This window comes from Moschus berezovskii, chromosome 19 (genome assembly GCF_049115385.1).
Source record: "Moschus berezovskii isolate FMDL1 chromosome 19, NW_MosBer_1.0, whole genome shotgun sequence".
In the NCBI taxonomy this organism is placed as follows: domain Eukaryota; kingdom Metazoa; phylum Chordata; class Mammalia; order Artiodactyla; family Moschidae; genus Moschus; species Moschus berezovskii.
In genome coordinates, this window is record NC_142478.1 from 7,460,127 (window position 1) to 7,473,115 (window position 12,989).

Genomic DNA, 12,989 nt, shown 5'->3' on the forward strand with positions numbered 1-12,989 from the left:
TTACAGGCTTTACTCTAGGAGAAAAGGAAGGGAGGGGGGCAGAAATCCTAAAAGGGGGTGGTTAAAAGGATGTGCAGGAAGTGTAATCTACAAACTTTTTGAGATCAAAGGGCTCAAGAGGGCGGATAGGAACACAAAGGAAGTAATAATAAAATAAAATAAAAAGGAAAAGCGTCTAGAAACTGTTCTTAAAAAAAAAAAAAGCAACAACACCACCCTCTTTCCTTTTTCCTGGACACGTAAACAGTAGTAACTCGGCAAAGAGGAACGGACAAGACGACAGCACACTTCCTTCCCAAACTCCACCATTCCTTGGACGCCCTCGCCAGCACACTCAGGCTTGGGACGCTTCCTAGGCAAGGCTCCTCCCTGCACCGCCGCCGGAGGAGCCTCTAGCAGGGACCATCGCTGTGGGAGAGAGGAGGCGCCGGGGGCAGGCTGGCCGCCAAACCCGAGGGCGGCCCACTCGGAGACTCAGGTCGGAAAGACCCGGACCCTGCAATCCCTTTCCCCACGCAACGCACTCACACCGGGAGGGGCCGCGCTGGGAGGCCCGGTCCCCCTCTCCACCGGGCGGTTTCGGGCACACTCAGGTGACAAGAGGGACGAAGGGGCAGAAGCCCAAGGCCGAGCACCTGGGTACAGCGCGACGGCACACGCAGTATAAGAACAGAGCGCCCTGCGGAAGCACGGAACAGCGAGCCCCGGAGGCAGCGCGTCCGGCCGGGCAACCGCCGCCCGGTAGCCCTCCCCCGCCTCCCTCGCGGCCGGCGGCTCCGCCCTCAGCGTCTGCAGGGAAGCCGGCAGCCTCACGTCGAGGGTTAGCCCTGCCCTGCTCCCTGGAGTCGCCGCGGCCCTGGCCAGGAGTGAGCGCAAACGCGACCTGGGCCCCTTCCTCCTTCCCCTCCCGCCGCGCACCTCGGCTCCTCCGGGGCGGGAGGCAACTGCAACTGCCACAGCCTCACACGCACCCGCCTCAGAACACTCGGACCGGCAGGTTCCCCAACGGCGGCCCACGGCTCCCGCACCCGGAGCGGCGGAGCCGGAAGTGAGGGGCCGGAAGCAGCTGGTCCGTGGCCCTGGACGGCCTCTCTCTCCCTCAATCTGGCCGCCCGGCCACGTCTCGATGGTGCCGGCGCACCTCCCGCGAGGGCCGCTCTCCGGGGCGGGCCCCGCCCCGCCCACTGCGGCCCTAGCAACCACATCCGGGACTCAGCGGCGCCGTTGCCCGGGTAGTTCTCTGGCTGCGGCCGGAGGGGTGTGAGCGCGGGTCCGGACGCACCTGCCCGAGCTCGCCCCAGGGCGCGCGGGCCTGGTCTGGAGAGGTCGGAGGTCCAGGAGCCCTTGGCATAACTCTCTCACTCACACACCCCGGCCTCACGCGTTAGGCTTTCCCCCAACAGAGGGTGAGCCGGTGGCGGGAGGGCGCCTCGCAGTCCCAGGAGAGCCAAAGCTGCTTTCTCGGCTGCCGGAGAGCACGCAGAAGGTTATCCAGCCCCGCGGGCGCGGAGAGGGTGGCGGGAACGCGGGGTTCAGGGAGCAGACGGGACGCGGGTGCCTCACGCTCCTTCCCCAGTGCCCGCGGCTGTCCACTCTCGCCCACCCGCCTCTGGACGACCAGACTAGACTCCCTTGTTCGGGTCCGCGGTATGATTTGCTCTGTCTTTGTGATCACTTTCTGCTCTGCTTGCTGGCAGAGAGTGAATCCGTGATACTTTTCTCTTCTGCTCCTCTTTACTCAGACGACCGGTTTCTGCTTTCTTTGCTTGCCCCATTACTTAATAGATCACTGCCCTGTCTACAGAGACCGCCGAACAGTCCTCTCGGATCCCGTTGTAGTTTCCTAAGTGAAGGCTCCAACCTGCACTAGGCTATTCTGCCTGTCCCCGCACAGCACGGCTCAGCAGTGGTGCTAGACACCTGAAGCTTATTTGCATACAGTGCCGACCGGTGATCCAGCCGCGCTAGTCTCCCTTCCAGGTTCTAGACTGCTTTTACTTTGACAGCCGGTCACTTGCAGAAACGCCAAAGGTACCAGCGCACTCCGTGGAATCTGCCCCTCTAGACCATACTTCTCACCTGCCTTGTCACATTAGCTGACAAGACGTTTTTAATGGCTAAGTGCCCGAAGGCAGAATTCTGCCTCTCCGGATTTGTAGGGAATTTCAGCATAGTGAACCATACATCCCTGTACGAATACCTATCCCATATCTGTGAAGAGTGAATACACCACAAGTGTTTCAAAAGTAAATACCAATATTTATTGTCTGAGATTTCCAGGACACCTTCTCTGACAAAAACCCTAATGAAATCCCAAAACAGAAATCTGTGGTTGCATGTGGAATCGCTTCAGTCGTGTCCGACCTTTTACTATCCCATGGACCGTAGCCCGCCAGGCTCCTCCTCCATGGGGATTCTCCAAAAGATTCAAGAATACTGGAGTGGGTTGTCGTGCCCTCCCCCAGGGGAAATGGATGAATATATGTATTCATTCATTTAGCTTTAGTTCTACAGTTTACTGTGGATTTTCCGGTTCAAAGCATTCCTGTTAGTCTTCTCAAGTATAAGAGAAGGATCCCCATCTAGAATGATTACTGCTTTTATTATATAGGAACAGAATGGAACTTAGTAGCAAGTACAAGGATTAGAGTTTCAGAAGGATGACTAGGAAGAGGTGGGTGACAGTGATCAGTGCTGCTAGAAGGAAGTGTACTTAACTGTTTGGGCTGGCTGGGGCTGGAAGGATTCCTGCTAGCTGTCTCTTGAGTTTGGGGACATTTAAGTAAAGTTATCTATTAGACCGTTAGGCTCAGAAGTATTTCTGATATTAAAAAGGTAGACACTTGGTTTGGTTATTTGTCCTTAGCTAGATCGTTTTCTTGGCAGCTGCTGGTTTTGATAGAAATTCATATGTGGTTGGAACTAATGCTAACTTCTCCTTGGTGAGGGTGCTATGAATCATTTTAGGTACTCTCTGGTCCAGTGTGATTCTGGTAGTGTGCACAGTTAGTCCTTATATTAACACATAGTGTTATGCTGTGCAAGCTATACACAGGATTAATCCTCCTATGATTTTTGCTACCCCCAGGGAAATTAGAAAGTAGGAAGGCCTGAAGGACACCCTGGAAATTACTTCAGCTGGTGATGGAAAACAGTGAAAGTCTGTGCACTTTCTTTGGGAAAAAAGGTAGTAGCTATTATTCTTGGGTTTGGGGACATTTTTTCAAGCTGACTAGAAAGACTATTTTAAACCTACTCCTGCCTAGATGGATTCTCTCTCACTCTTTGCTTCCCTCCCTCCCCTTTTCCCTTGATCCCTCCCTCCCTCTCCCTTGCTTTCTCTCTCCCTGTTTCCCTACAGCTTGGGGAATTCTTCCTGACCATTCTCCATGGGAAGAATAGAAGGTTACTATTTTAATTGGCATTGTGTTTGGAGAAGTATAACAAGAAGGGAATAGCTGCCTGCCATATATGCTTGTGACAGGAGGCTTATCTAATCACTTACCTTTGCTCTGCTATTGGCTATTATTCAGCTTTAGAAAAATCAGGCACCATTTATTCGCTTGGCTTATGGGGGAACTGTAGCAGCCTATTTTTTATTTATTGACCAGGAAGAAAAGCAGGCAATGGGTTAAAGGATATTGTTATTTTCCCTTTACAAGTGAATTCAGTGGGCATAATCTTTTCTCTTTGCTTTCGATGTTGAGTACTGTATTCTGCTCATCAGTGTTATTTCCTCAAAAGAGAGAAGAAAGGGGCACCTTTAGGTCTTTTCTAGAGGAGTTCTGGTAGTGTCACAGTAATTTCATCACTCTTTATCAACAGCTTCCTTTTCATGAAGACATATTTAGTTACGGATTGCACAGTGTGATTCTCTGAAAGTAAACCCTTTATTAAAGGGTACTGATTAATGCAATATTTAATAAGCCCATGAAAAGTAGAATGGGTAGAACATAAAGTAGAAATTGTTTTCACTACAAAGGAAAAAACTTATAATTCCATTGTTTACAGTTAACATCAACATTTTGGTCAATATCTGATGCAAATAGTTTTTCTTCATTTATTTAACAAATTATTATTGGGAACCTACAGTTAGCTGGGCAGTAAGCACTGCAGGAATAGCCATGAGCCTGTGCCCTCAAGGAACTTTTAGTATAGGTTGTATTTGTTGGCATGCAATTTTGTATTTTGCTTTTCCCACTTAATATTGACATATTATGAAATTTCCCTCATACCATTAAACATTCTCCTTCTCAATAGTATTTTAACATGTAGATATTCCTTAAGTTATTTATCTAATCCTTTTTTACAGATTTGGATAACTTTAAGTTTTCTCTATAAAACAACCATGTAGGAAATAGTCTTGTGTGGTATAATTCTAAGATGAATTCCAATGATAATCACCTTGTATAATTCCTTCCTCTGCAAACATGATAGGATATCATTCTATGATTATGTTATATTATATGCAAGAGGAATTTTGCAGATGTAATTGAAGTAACTACTCTGACTTTGAGTTACTCAAAACGAAGTTAGTCTGGCTAGTCCTAAACTGACTACATGAATCTTATATTTTATTTATTTTATTGAAGCATCATTGATTTGCAATATTAGTTTCAAATGTACAAAATAGTGATTCAGTATTTCTGTAGATTATACTCCATTTAAAGTTATTGCACAATAATAGCCACATTTTCCTGTGCTGTACAGTGTGCCCCTGTTGCTTGTTGGTTTTGTACACAGCGGTTTGTGTCTCTTACCCGCAGACGCCTGTCTCGCCTGCCCCTTCCCTCGCCTCACTGGTGATCACCAGGATGTTCTCTGTGTCTGTGAGTCTGCCTCTGTTTTGTTACATACATTGCTTTGTTTTAGATTCTGCATGAAAGTGTTAACAGAGTGTGTGTCTTTCCCTGCTTTATTTCACAAAGCATAATACCCCCTAGGTCCATCCACATTTTTGCAAATGGCAAAATTTCGTTCTTTTTTGTGGCTGAGCAATATTCTATTACGTCTTTATACAACATCTTTATCCATTCACCTGTTGATAGACACTTAGGTTGCTTCCATATCCTGGCTATTGTAAGTGATGCTGTTATTAACAGTGGGGTGTGTGTATCTATTCAAATTAATGTTTTTGTTTTCTTCACATATATATATACCTAGCACTGGATTGCTGGATCATATGGTAGTTTATTTCTAGTTTTTTGAAGAACCTCCATACTATTTTCCATACTGTTGCACCAGTTTACGTTTCTGCCAGCAGTGTTCAAAGTTTCCTTTCTCCACATGGTTGCCAACGTTTGTTATTGTTTTTGATGACAGCCTTTCTGACAGGTGTGAGGTGGTATCCTGTTGTGGTTTCGATTTGCATTTTCCTGAGGATTCTGATGTTGAGCATCATTTCATGTGCCTGTTGGCCGTCTGTGTATCTTCTTTGGAAAAATGTCTGATCAGATCTTCAGCCTATTTTTAATTGGGTTGTTTGGTTTTTGATATTGAGTTGTATAGGCTATCTATATAGTTTGGATATTATCCCCTTCTTGGTCACATCATTTACAAGTAAACTGTCTTTTCATTTTGTCGATGGTTTCCTTTGCAGTCCAAAAGCCTTTAAGTTTAACTGGGTTGCATGAACCTTTCAAAAGCTTAGAGTTTTCTCTAGCTGATGGCAGCAGAGGAAATTAGAGAGATCTGAAGCTTGAGAGAGATTTGACGTGAGGAAAGTTCCCTGTTGCTCAATAAAGAGGACCCCAGGCCAGTACCTGAGAGAGGCCTCCAAGAACTAAGGGTAATCTCTGCTGACAGTCAACAAAAAGCCAGGGACCTCAGTCCTACCACCACAGAAGTCTAAGTCCTTTACCAGCCGAGCCACAGGGCAGGCCCATGAATACTGGAGTGGGTAGCCTATCCCTTCTCCAGCGATCTTCCCAACTCAGGAATCACACCAGGGTCTCCTGCATTGCAGGCAGATTCTTTACCAACTGAGCTATCAGGGAAGCCCAGAAATAACCTGAATGAACTTGGAAGCAAATTCTCCCCCAGCTTCTAGATAGAGCCCAGCCTGACTGGAATCTTGATTTCAGCCCTCTAAGACCCTAAGCAGAGGACTCAGTTAAGCCCACCTGGACTTCTGGCTAGTTCTGTGAGATAATAAATGGATATTGTTTTAAGCTACTAAACGTCTGTTAATTTGTTACACAGCAATAGAAAATGAATATATTTGTAAGATAGGTTATTTTTACATCTATAATTTTGAGGGAGATGGAATAAAATGGTAGGTTTGGACTTACTGGATAAAAAGTTATGCACATTTTTAAAGTTTTCATGTTTTCTTGCTAATTTGCCCTCAGCAAGCTTTGTACCAATTTATGTGCCTCCTAGCAATGTGTGTTACTGCATCCCAGCAAACCCTGCATACTGCTGTTTTGGTAAGCAGAAACAGAAAGGTGGCTCCTGTTTTGAAGGAGGATTTGCGTTTCTCTTCCTGCCAGTAGAAGGATGGCTGTCGCCTTCATTGGCGGTCAGCTGGTAAGTCTGTTGCGGTGAGTTGCCTATTCTCAGTCTTTGGTTAGCTTCACCGCCGGCGCAGAGAAAGGAGTTCCGAACTGCTGATGAGGAGGACAGCATTTCTCTACTGTAGTATCCTCAAGGGGTTGTTGTTTCATTCAGTCGCAGAGTAGTGCCTGACACTGTGCGACCCCGTGGGCTATAGGACACCAAGTTCCTCTTTCCTCCACTGTCTCCCGGAGTTTGCTCAAATTCATGCCCATCTTCAAGGAGTAGCATGATTGAGAGAATTATTACTTCTAAGAAATATTAGCTGCTGCCATTATTCCCTGCAAAAAAACAAAAAACCCAGCCACTGGACTGTGGGAGAATGGAAAAGTCCCATTCTCAATGAATTCAGCGTCATTGATTAGGCAGTGTTGCCTAATTTTGCTAGGGAAAAAGCCTAACTTGTCTGATTTGGCGTTGGAAATTTGGTTGTTTCAAGAATAAAGATGTATTGCATCTTCCATGGAAAACTGTAATTTTGACAACTGTTTTAGAAGGAAATATATACTGTTAACTCTCAGGAAAAAAATCCTACTATCTTCCTAAAAAAGTATCACTATTTTCAATTTGATCAAGATAATCATCTCTGATTGTGTGTATTATATTGCTTTATTTGGGATAGGATATGGGAGAAAGTTCAAGTAACTTTTTCTGTAATCCTTATTGTTTGAGATAATAGGGTTTATACCTGACAAATGAAATAAAATGGAAGGAAAGAAGAGAAGAAAGAAAAAAACAAAAACAACCAAACAGAAAGAAGGAAGAGATTCCCTTTTACTCTTGGAGAGTAGTTTTGCTTGGTTTTGACTTTTCTTAAAAAATTGGTTCTTGCTCCCTAAATATCTGGAGGTTGGTATCCTTCCTAATAAGAGGAAGATATTTTTCATTTTTTATTCTGAAATAATGGTATATTTATAGGATATAGTAGAAAAATATGCAGGTAGTTTTCAATATATACGAATTTTTTTAGTTGAATGGTCAAATCTTATTGACTTAAAAAGTCAGCTCACCCTAAAATTGGATGTGGGGGTATGGTTTCTGTTTTTGTCCCCAGAATTCATAATGGCTGTTCTCCTGTGGAAACCTTATACTGCCTTTTGGGGTATACGTGGAGGGGGATAGGTTTGGAAAGGCATTGGAAACTGTCTTTAGCTTGGTGCTGGAGGCATAGAATGTGTAACTATTAGAGGAGCCATGCCATGTGTAAAAAGAATGGTGGACTTGACCTTGGAAAGCCTGGATTCTGGACTGCATTCAACCATGTTATAACCATATGAGCTCTGAAATCCAGTTTTACCTTCCTCCTGAGTTGTTTGGAATACAGGAAGTAAAGGAGTTTGGAAATTAACACCCTAGGCTCTCATAATTATTATTAAGATCTTTTTCCCAGTAAGAGCAACAACAAAAAAGATTCCTTTACTGGTTTTATTTCCTATAATAAAAATTACTTGTTTTGGACAACAAAGGCAGAGGAATTTTGATAAAGTTTTGTGACCAAAAAAATGCATGTGTTATCTTGAAACCTCCAAGGACAGAGAGAAAAACTAGAGGAATGGAGTGTCTACCCTCTCACATGGAAGGAAGTAACCCTTCCCCCAAACCCCCCCAGCCCCGTTCAACAGATTAGCTTGTTTCCTTGGCCTGTAGGAGGCCCAAAGCCTGTGGATTCTAGTGGGGGAGATGCTACCTGGGAAGGCTGGGACCAGCCTGTGTAGGGTGACCATTCTCACTGCACTATTTGGCTTAAGAAGAGTTCCGTTTTCGGTGTATATTTAAGGTGGGATTCTTGCTATCATTTGAAGTAGGATTTCATGAAATCTCAGAATTTTGTAGATTGACACAGCGGAAGGGCACATTGGAGGGAAGATAACAATGATGAAAATGAAAGGGAAAGTCGCTCAGTAATGCCCCACTCTTTGCAGCCCCATGGATTTTACAGTCCATGGAATTCTCCAGGCCAGAATATTGGGGTGGGTAGCCTGTTCCTTCTCTAGTGGATCTTCCCAACCCAGCGATCGAACCCAGGTCTCCAACACTGCAGGCGGATTCTTTACCTGCTGAGCCACCAAATGATGATGAGGTCATCAAATATTTATTGATTACTTGGTAAGGTGCTAAATACTGGGCTAAGTGCTTTACACGCTCTCACTGACTCTCACTGGATGTGCCATTACTCCATGAGGTACATGCTATAGTTACCTTTATTTTACAGAAAAGGGGGCCAAGGCTTCAAAAGCTTAAGTGAACTACCCAGGATCACCTTAAGTGCTAAACAGCAGAGTCACTTATCAATTCAGGTGTGTCTGGCACCAAGGCCCATCTCCTCCCACTGTGATACGCCCTTTATTTTACTGATGAAGTAGAGGTCCTGAGAGGTTGAGACCATGATCTCTCTCCTTCTTTTGTTTCTTTCTACATTATATCTTCTCAGTAATTTGTTTATTCCCATGCATTTTGTCAAGTATTTTCTGGCCTCTGTGCATCTGGCCAATGTGTCAAAGTGATCAAAAGTTACTAGATTTTTAAGCAACTAGAATGCGATTTCAGTTTTTAAACTTTGTAATGGAATCACTTGATTGGATTTTTAGTGAAGCGTTTTCTATCAGACTCCTATAAAGGAGACACTGTCTCCCATGTGCTATTAAAAGTTGGACCTTGTGACCACTGTCTGACTGTGTTTTTCTTTTAGAGAAGCCAGAGGGGCAGCCTGTGACTTCATGGGAAAAATAGCCACCAAAGATCTACCCAGCATCATTTTTAGTTCTTTAATTTTGGTAAGTTCACATTTTTAAAACAGATTAAATTTGTCTGATTTATTCCAGAAGTATATATTACAAAGCATTCAAAGGCAAGTGAGAACTCAAGGGGTCAGAGCGGAGCTTGAGAGCTTTTCACAGAGACACTATTTGGGAGGTAAGCATTTCTTCTGGAAGCTTCAGTTACTGTATTTTTAGAAACATATTCCCATTCTTTTCAAGATTATTAAAAGCATAACTAATTAGTACAAATATTTTTTTGATATTAAGTTGACATATCATCGCTAAAATTCCTCTTTTTTTTTTTTTTAAACATTTCAAGTGATAGAGGATATTGTCGAGTCCTAGAAGGGTTCTACCATTTTCTTCTCCACCCTAAAGAGACTTGGAAATTAGCAGCTGACATTTTGCATGCAGTTTCTGGATGCTTTTCTTCTTATCGCTGAGGCCTTCTGTGGAGAATTAAGAGGAGGTTGAATGCGCGCATGGATAAAATGGATCATCTTAAAGGATTGAAGTTCCAAAAATACATCAGCAGGACTGGACAGGTTTGACATAATGAGATTTCTATTTTAGCTTGACTTCTGGAACTCCGAATAAACTGAACTGCCCAAGGTCCTGGGGAGGAGATTGCTCTTCTAAAATATTCTAGCTGCAGATAGTATTTTTCTTATTCAGATCCTTTGAAGAAATGTATTTATTCATCCATTTCCACACAAATAAGACTATTAGACACTGACCAACTTTTAATATATGCAGTGGCATAGAAAGCAATTTGTATCATACTGAAAAGTAAATTTTCCTAAAGAAACAGACCCAGAGAGAGACGACATCTCCTCATAAGCTCAGGGTGAGATGGCAGAAGCTCCTGTGGATGCCTCAACTCTGCCTGTAACCGTGAAGAAAAAGAAAAGTCTCTGCTTTGAAGAAAAGATCGACATCATAAATGCAGTAGAAATCAGTAAAAGCAGAGACTGCAGCTGAATATGGAATAAAGAAAAATTCATTGTCTTCTATTATGAAAAAGACAAGGTTCTGGAAGCCTTTGAATCACTGAGATTTGATCCAAAGAGAAGACTGAGAACTGCTTTTTACACAGACCTGGAAGAGGCACTGATGAGGTGGTATCGAATCGCTCAGTGTCTGAATGTGCCAGTCAGTGGTCCAATGTTGCGGCTAAAAGCTAATGATTTTGCCCAGAAACTGGGACATAATGATTTTAAGTGCAGCAATGGTTGGCTGGACCATTTTAAATCCAGGTATGGTCTAGTATTCAGAGGTCAACCTGTAGAAGCCACAGGTGTACCAGTAGACCCTTCAGCTGTCTGGCACCAAAACATACTTCCTTATAATTTAAATGATTATCATCCTAAAAATGTTTTTAATGTAAAAGGGACTGGGCTGCTTTATCGAATGTTGCCTACAAATACCTTTGCATTTAAAGGAGAAACCTGTTCAATTGGCAAGTTATGCAAAGACAGAATAACTCTGGTGGTTGGGACAAACATGGACAGCTCAGAGAAACTTCCTCTGCTTCTCATTGGAAAAAACAGAAATCCACATTGCTTCAAAGGCATAAAATCACTGCCTGTGTATTATGAAGCTAACAAAATGGCATGGATGACTGCAGATGTATTTGAACAGTGGATGCAGAAGCTGGATGAGAGATTTCAAGCTCAGCAAAGAAGAGTGGTGATTTTTGTTGAATCTTCTCCTGCACACCCAGAGGTAAAAAACCTGAAGTCCATTGAATTAGCGTTCTTTCCATCATGTTTGTCTTCCAAAATTTATAGCTATGAAACAAGGTGTTATTAGAAGCCTTAAAATCAAAGAGCGACGTTGTCTTATTAAGAAATTTCTGAGCTCTGTTGAAGGCAGCAAAGAATTCACCTTTTCCCTTCTAGATGCAGTTGATACATTGCATCTCTCTTGGAGGGCTGTCACCCCAGAGACTATTGTTAAGAGCTACGAAGAGGCCGGATTCAAATCTCAAAGGGGAGAAAGTGAGGCGGCAAATGCAGAGACAGACGCTGGTCTTGATTTGGTTGCCGACGCCCAGGCGGCAGGAGTGGAATTTCCCGAAGGCTTATCTGTAGGAGAGTACGCTGCCCTGGATGATGACTTAGAGACTTGTGAGTCAGCACCAGGCGGTGATGCTGTGTGCCCCAAAGAAAGTGAATCAGATGAAACTGGGTTTTATACTTCTGACGAGGAGGATGATGGTGGATCTCTGGAAAGCGAACTCCCTTTACCATCAAAAAATGAGGCAATAACGGCTTTAGATACTCTGAAAACTTTTCTTAGAAGTCGAGATATAAATGATGAGCTTCATAATTCTTTAGCAGACTTTGAAATTTTTATTAACTCTTTATCATCTAGGTAATTATTTATTGTAAAACATCTGAAGATAATAGAGCTTTTTATAATGTATTTTATTATTAATATTTAAGTATGTAAAGGGAAAATACCTCCTAAATCTAAAAAATGCCTAACTAATAATTTTTGGTTTGATTGCAGATGTCTTTGGTCTGTCTGCAGAGTGAAGTTCCCTAGGTAGATATTTTTGATATTTTTAAAATTAATATTTTTTTACTGTTAAATTTAGTTTTTAAAAATCAAAATTTATAAAATGTTCATTTTCACAACTTAATAAATTTTTATGTAATTGATAAGTTGAAGTTTCAATTTAAGTATAGCTTGAACACAACTGACATTCTTTCAGATGAATAATTTTCACTTATATTTTGTTAAAATTGTGTTTCTTATTTTTCATTAATATATTTTCTATTTTGAAAGTATGAGTTTGAAACTTGAAATTTTTGTTATTAAGATGCTTAACACTAATGAAGATGAGTTAACCATTTCAGGCTTAAGACTTGATTCAGATTGCTGCTTGAACATCTACCCTGTGACTGGCTAACTGTCTTGGTCCTTCCACTTTAGGGTTTTTTTTTTCTTTTTTTCTTCTTTTACTTTAAAATAGAAATGGAGAGAAATCTTTGAAAGTCCAAAGTTTGGGGGGAAAAGACTTATCTATGAAAGCTAGAGTCCACATAGAGTACAACAACTTTTAATCTACCCTTCCCACTTTTTATTTTTTATAAACATGGTATGCCATTCTCCTGTTCAGGACCCTCCTTCCTTTACTCAGATTATTTGGGTCAACAGGGGAAGGAAAAAACCTTGTGAAACAGGTAGCACTGTGAATCCACAGCTGAAAGTGGCAGAGGACTAACTGAGTCTTGGAAGCTTCAATTGATAATACCAGCTTTATCATAATGTATTGGACTGCTATGCCTCTTTGGAATTTTGCTAATTCTCAGATTCTGAAACATTTTGAAATGAATATAAAAATACTGTATGCCTGCTTTAGATTTGATTTATGATTCTCTGGTTGAGGTTCTTGAATTCTGGCTCTTTTGTAAACATATTTTGGCTAAATAAAGTATGGTCTTCATGTTAGATATTTTTCAGCTTTCTTAAATGTGAATTAGATATATGTATATGTTACTTTTGTTTGGGAGACTTTAAGATAAGAACATACTCTTTTTTTAAAGAGAGTGGGATTGGTGACTCTCCAGTGTATCTTCTGCAATTTCAAGTTTTTGTATTTTGATTGAGATTTCTTGAAATGTACTAAATATAGCATACATTTTTACTATCTCTTTAGAAAAAAAA

The 12,989-nt window shown here is 42.3% G+C and overlaps 2 protein-coding genes across 24 annotated transcripts in view; one reads left to right on the top strand and one right to left on the bottom strand.

The window, feature by feature from the left end:
- Positions 1–1,057, bottom strand: part of LOC129535523 (uncharacterized) — an 89,822-nt gene extending 88,765 nt beyond the window's left edge. For 8 of the 14 annotated variants that reach the window (XM_088827950.1, XM_088827936.1, XM_088827937.1 and 5 more), the window contains exon 1: positions 919–1,057. The gene's annotated coding sequence lies outside the window, so the exon portion shown is untranslated. Of the gene's footprint in view, positions 1–528; positions 743–918 lie in introns of those variants that run through there. The other 6 variants (XM_088827935.1, XM_088827940.1, XM_088827946.1 and 3 more) reach the window with 2 other exon arrangements.
- A 304-nt stretch (positions 1,058–1,361) lies between these two features.
- The window catches only part of LOC129542658 (putative RNA-binding protein 46), a 141,751-nt gene continuing 130,123 nt past the window's right edge, over positions 1,362–12,989 (top strand). For 6 of the 10 annotated variants that reach the window (XR_016035298.1, XM_088827920.1, XM_088827925.1 and 3 more), the window contains exons 1-2: positions 6,422–6,528; positions 9,378–9,468. Coding sequence is in view for 5 of the 10 variants with exons in the window: in XM_088827920.1 (XP_088684046.1) it covers positions 6,499–6,528; positions 9,378–9,468 (121 nt within the window). In the remaining 5 variants the exon portion in view is untranslated. Of the gene's footprint in view, positions 1,487–3,126; positions 3,188–6,421; positions 6,529–9,377; positions 9,469–10,939; positions 11,040–11,828; positions 11,865–12,989 lie in introns of those variants that run through there. The other 4 variants (XM_088827922.1, XM_088827921.1, XM_088827926.1 and 1 more) reach the window with 4 other exon arrangements.